Below are 6,605 nucleotides of genomic sequence, written 5' to 3' on the forward strand. Positions count from 1 at the left end.
AGGAGTGATCGATGATCAAGGGTTAAATATTCTTGACGTAACCACCTTAAAAAAAATTGAGCTAAAAAAATTGACCATTAAAAATTCAAACTTTTTATACATAGAATATTGTTTTCTGTACGGTTCATGCATCTCCATTCCCTTAATGGAAGGAAAAACCCAGGAAAAAGGGCGGGTTATTTAGCCGGTGGCATTAATGCTACTTTCAAATTTAGTTATTTCATTGGATACAATTTGGTTTCAAAAGGTTTCTGTGTGAGGGGGACGGAATAATGTTATTATATATGTTCTATAAAATTCAATGAAAATATTAAAATTACTAGCTAGAAGCATGCTAATAAAAAGCAACCTCCCTATTGAACTACGGAAATTACTCTTCACTTCTACCCACATCACACGCTATTATTATATTACAACTTAAATTAAATTAACTATTGGTCGCAATTCTAATCATTTGAAGCATTCTATTTCTCTTTCGTTTTTTCTTTTAAATTTATGCAGACCACATTTTTATTTATTCTTTTTTTTTAGTTTCATTTTATCGTTCGAGATCTCTATGCCACACAACAAATGTATCGCATAGAAGAAGAAAATCGTACGTATTGGTAAAACAAAAAACCAAGAAGAAGAAGAAACTCATGTTTACAGTTGAATGCGAACCCACCAGCTGCATCTGAAGGAAACAGGAACTTCTAAACATATATATAGTCAACGATTAGCATCAATTACAATTAATAATAGAAACAAGATTAGCATAGAACATCAATAATGTACTGTTTATTTGAGTCGAGTGAGTGGGACTTCAATTTAGTCATAAAATCATATTAAAAAAATTATTATACCCAATTAGACCTAGTAATATACTATTTTCAATCCTTAATATAAAAACTAATTCACTAATTTAAGTAAATTAATAAATTAATTAAGTTAGTTGTTTGTGATAATTTGGTGTTGTTTTTCTTAAAATACTCTTACTAATCAAGTGTCATTTAATAAAACATTTAATATATACAATAACTACAAGAACTACCTTAGAAAAAAAGATAAATATGATAGACAAAATGGACCAAAGTTTTATATTTAAAATCTCTTATTAAAGACTGGAGGAGGAGGTAGTATATAATCAAATTGAATTTGGCCAGTAAATGAAATTGTATTAGATAGTCACCAGAGGGGAAAATGAACATGATGAATCTGGTATAGCCCTGCATAACTTTCCATAAAAACTCTCAATTCAGTGGGATCAATAATGTACAAAAAGCTCTCTAAACTCTAATTCCTGGTTTTCAACCCGGTTCTTGCTCTCCAAGAACTAGTTTCCAAGGATCCCGGAAACAAAAATCGAAACAATATTATCTCTCCGCGAAGTAGAACTTAAACAACATTAACCAGGGGAGAGTATGATGAGCTCATAATTAACAAGACCCAATCATGAAACAGACACAAACATCATGGGATGGACAAGTGTATATGTATGTATCTATGTAATTATCCAGTCAGATTCTCATCATCAGAGCCACAAGGCTCCAGCATCCTTCAGGATCGGAACCAACTCGCCGGAGATATGTGTGGACATCACTCTTTCCAACCCTCCAAACAACTTCCCTCCCACGAACACCGCCGGGAACTGCACTCCCTGGCCGCCGCCGGAGAGCCCAATCTTCCTGGACAGCTCGGCGGCCACGGCGGCCTCGTCCGCCTCGGCTACCTCGTACACGGGGGGGTTCACGCCAAGGCCTTGTAACAACCTTTGCACCACGTGGCACATGCAGCACCCGCGTTTTCCGATTATTATCACCGCGTTCTCCGATACCATCGTGGCCACGGTGCCGGGATCCGCGCCATTGGCCTGTGCGGTAATTCCTCCGGAGAACTCAACCGGGGTGGCCGCAGCAGGAGATAGGTCACGTGAGGCACGTGCTCCGGCGGGGATCCAGGTCCTATATGGAATGGCTTGATGCATTATGAGAGAACAGAGAGAGAGAGAGAGAGAGAGCGGAGAAAATGGAGGAATGTGAGGAGAGGTGGAGGGGAGGGGGGGTTGTGGGTGAGGGCAGAGGCGGAATTATAAAATGGCGAAGACTCGAACGTCAACGGTAGTTGCGCATTGTGGTACGTCACCCCCACTGCGGGTGACGTCATGTAGCGTCACGGGACCGGGTCAACAGATTCCAAGAAGCTACGTCCCACTCCCACGCCACGCCCTCCCCCACCTCTTTTACTCCTCCACAGACATTTGGAACGCACAATTCTGTATTGCCATTTACCACCATTCTTAGTGTTTTTCTTTTTTGTCAATTTTCTTTTCTTATATTTATATCCTTGGAAGTTTGATTTAGTAAAAATGATTAGTTAATTACAAGTGTTAATCGTCTAATTAGTTCATGATCCTAAAAATCTATATATTGTCTTAGAATGTATGTGATTTGGGTGTAAAGGGAAAAGTAATTGAAAAATGTTACTTCTTCACCTTACGTTCTTCTTGTAAACATTCATTTTTCTTACCTAGTATGCATATAGTATACCGTGAATTTCACCAATTCAGAGTTGGTTTGGTGGTGTAGACCTCATTTTTGGCTAGATTCAGAAAAAGGATTAAATACCGAATGATATATATATTTTTTTACGTAAATTTCAAAATGAGGCAAATTGAACTTAGAGTTCTTCTTTTTTTTTTTTTTGAAATATTAATCGTTAGTGCAATTTCCGCTCCAACAAAACAATAAATCTCGAAATTAAAAAAAATGTAAGCCCCCCCCCAAAATGAAAAAGGTTAGGTGCCACGATCATCTAATGTAATTTAAAAATGAAGAATAAGGTGTGGAATATATATATGGATATATATATATATATATATATATAAATAATTGGTCGTGGGAAGTGGCGAGGAAAATGTGATGGCATAAATTAATGAGAGGGAATAGGGGCGCCGGCCAGTGAAGTGAGGGAATTGGTAAAATTAATTAAAATGAATGGAGGAGAAATGAGTGAGAATAATAAAATGGAGTGCCGGACGGTGCGCCAAGGCAGGGACGCGTTTGGAAAACAACACGACGACGTCACGAGCCCACATTGGCTAATTCCTTTAGGATCAGGTCAGGGAAGGAGGGGTTCTAATCGGCGCGTCGTTGTCCACGTGGCAGCAATTCGCCGGAGAGAACATGGGATGTCTATCCGACATGTCGTTTTCGGGCGTGTAAGCAGCGATCACTTGGGTCAGGTCGTGACGTGTACCAGATTTTTTTTATTAAAAAACATTGGCTGGGTCAAGATGAATGGAAGTGATGCGGAAAGGGCCATCTTCGTGGAAGGGTGACGCGGCCTTTCCATTTCAAATGCTCTTCCTTGGTCCAGCACCTCGCCACGTTTTAATTGAGACGGCCCTTTTTTTTCTTTTTTTTCTGCAAATACAATTATCTCACATCCAATAACATCTTATCATTATTTAAGCACCGCTGGTTTTATTGAATTACCTCTTCACGATGATCTTTTTTCCCCATTATGCTTTCCATTTTATTCAGTGGAACTGTGGTCATTTTTATTTATCTCTATAAATTGACTACAACTTGTAGAGGTGAACATATGGGCCATAAACACGCCCAAAAAAAAAACCATGTAGAGGTGAATTATATATGCATTGATATGTTGGTTCCATAGGTGAATCTGTTTATTTTATTAAAAAAAAAAAGTTGTTTATTTAAATAAACCGTATCAGGCTTATCTAAGATCGGCCAATGAGGCTATCCATGTGATAGCGTATAGGTGCGCCTATAGTTTTCTTTTATTTTTCATCAGTTTGAAATTTATATCTTTCGGGAAAAAAAAAATAACGGGTATTTTTGAAATACTAATAACAAAATTAAAGTAAAAACCTAGATTTTTTTAAAATGTTTTTTTTTATTGGCGTGGGCTGGAAGACCTGGAATTGGAAGACTTGGTAGATTAAATTGGGAAGAAAGACCAACAAGAGTTGGTTCAGTTGGTAAGGAGTCGACTCATAACCCATAAAGTCGTAAGTTCGAATCTCGCTGCCGATGTGAGGACTTTGTTAGTGGGCGATCTGTACTTCTGTAAGCGCTCTCTGAGCTTGGAGGTATGCTTTGGCTCTGGTAAACCTTCAGAACCCAACTCACTTAAACTTTGTGTATACCCAAAAAAATTAGGAAGAAAGAACTAAAAATAGGACCAGTATGTTTTGTTTTTTGTATTTTTATTCCAAAGTTAAATTCACGTTGGAGTGTGGCACCCCAAATTCTCTTATTCATCAGGCCAGCAATCATTGAAATTGTTACTAAGAGATCTTACAAGAATTATTGAAGCTCATTAATCCCTCTAATCAAAGTGAAGATTAAAATATAGCACATCAATCATATAAAGATAAAGTAGGTAATTTATTTGAGAATTAACTAACTTAGTAAGGACAACTTGATCTTTATTTGCAATGGTAACACAAAAAACGATACTCCTTCATTTCAAAATACAAGATAAACTTTGCAATAGAAGTTTTTTTTTTATTATAAGATAACGTTCACTTTTGTTTAAACATTTAATAAGTTTTTTTTTTCAATTTTAGCCGTAATATATATTTTCCTTCTTCTTTGATTTATTTATTACATCTTTTATTTATTCTTTTCACTAATAAGTGCATATTTTTTTTTAAAAAATAGATGCCTTCCGTATTTATTGTTTTAAAATGATTTTAATTAATTTCTTAATAAACATAAATAAATAAAATTTATCTTATATTTTAAAGTAAAAGGAGTAAAAGTGAGTGAAGAAAAAGTTCGGTGGGAAATATTATAAACTTGAAATTTGAGAAGGAAGTTTCAGTTTGGTTGGTAACTGAAAATTCATGCGTACAAATTTCAACGAGCTTGTTAAGATTCAAAAGGCAAAGGTACGAAATACTTTGTTAGGAAAATTCCATGTGTTTCTTTTACCATCTGCTGGGTCCATTTCATTGATGCAACTATGCAAGCAGAAGCAGAGATGACTTCCCCACCAAAACATCGCCAAATTTACGCAAAAAGATTGAACCATATTATTTCCCAAAAAAACAAAATTTGTGATCAATCAATAATATAAACATGTTGCATTTATTTCCTCAAATTATTTATCCCATGAAAAGTGTGAATTGGTGCATGTGTGTATTAAGTGTTGATTAGAACAATAACCTCTATTTCATCATCACACTTTAGGAAAGAAATCTAAACTCCTAATTTTTATCATTATAAAATGAAGTTAAGACAAAATTATAATAACCTGAAAAAATATTCATATTTAGTGCTTCGTGGTAGTTATTTTTAACAGAAAAACACTTGTGTGTAAAAAAAAAATTGTTTGGGCGAAAACCAAATTTTAAATTGAAAAGTAATTTTATGATATATGAAATAAGTATGTACAAGAAATTTTATTTCAATTAACATAAAAGCATTTTTTGAAGGTGTTTTTCTTTCTCACCCAAACAGTCCCTAAAAGATAACCAATTTAAAGGCCCCATTCAGAATAAAATGCAAATGGGAATTAGAATGTATTCACCTCAGAAATCACGAAATTCGTTGTTCTAATCATCTACACCATTTAAAAATGTAGTTTTTATATTAGGCTAAGGATTGTTTAAAATTGGGGAAAAAAAAAAAGTTGACCAACTATATATAGGGATTAAATGGACCACAAATCAGTTGTATGAGGTTTTACTAAGATTAAGTAAATTGTCGCTGCCAACAAATTAAATGATTTACTCTTGACAATATACATGTGTGAAGTTTTGGATTAATTAACAGGTTCATCACGGTTGCATAATTAAGCAGATCAGAGGACCTGATTCTATCGATCCACATCGACAAAGAACCATAGGATGATTTGGAGCATCATGATTATGTTTTGCCCAGAAACCTTTTTGACTATAATTATTAACCACATACTTTCATCAATTTCAATATAAAATATATGCCGAAAAATACGAATGTAAAGTATGAAATTCATTGCAAGTAGCTTTGTTCGTAATATAAAATGGGAACTCCTTATAATTATTTACTTTTGAATTTATTTTTATAAAATCAGAATCTTGAATTAAAATTATCCAATATTTTTAAATAGGTAAAAAAGTTAAAATTTATAGAATTAAGGATTTTTTTTAAAATAAAAAAATTCAAACCCCTAACGTATGCATTATTTGTGGTCTCTTGTCTTTTGTATTCAATCGCTTTCATCCGTGTGAAAGTAAAAACACGCACCTTCCTTGTTCTATTTCGGTTCCATAAAGAAAGTACAAAAGGGACCACATTTATCAAGTTAATTAATGAAATTTCATGTTATGATTTACAAAGATCAATATCCAGCAATTTAAAAAAAGAAGTGGGATAACCACGAAACGCACTTGGCCGTAAGCAGTTCTTTTTATAAACGCATCAGCACTGCAGAAAAATTGGATTTAAAAATATTATATTTCTCGTCTAATCTTGACTGGGAATGTGGTCACCTATTTAATTTTATTTCGTGAGGTCCCCAAATGGCATTACCAAAATAATAATAATATCTTGTGCCTCATTCAATCAAGGTTTGATGACGTTGCAAATGACGGAAGCCCCCAGATATTTAACTAA

General features: G+C 34.5%; 1 protein-coding gene across 1 annotated transcript; it reads right to left on the reverse strand.

The window, feature by feature from the left end:
- Window positions 1-1,186: 1,186 nt before the first annotated feature.
- LOC114752905 (glutaredoxin-C9-like) lies at window positions 1,187-2,035 on the reverse strand. The gene has a single exon (XM_028941603.1). It carries the CDS (start codon window positions 1,961-1,963, stop codon window positions 1,511-1,513), a length of 453 nt encoding a protein of 150 aa, XP_028797436.1. The 5' UTR covers window positions 1,964-2,035; the 3' UTR covers window positions 1,187-1,510.
- Window positions 2,036-6,605: the final 4,570 nt, after the last annotated feature.

Source organism: Neltuma alba, unplaced genomic scaffold (genome assembly GCF_004799145.2).
Source record: "Neltuma alba isolate B1F8T4 unplaced genomic scaffold, ASM479914v2 tig00007604_pilon, whole genome shotgun sequence".
NCBI classification, from domain to species: Eukaryota; Viridiplantae; Streptophyta; class Magnoliopsida; order Fabales; family Fabaceae; genus Neltuma; species Neltuma alba.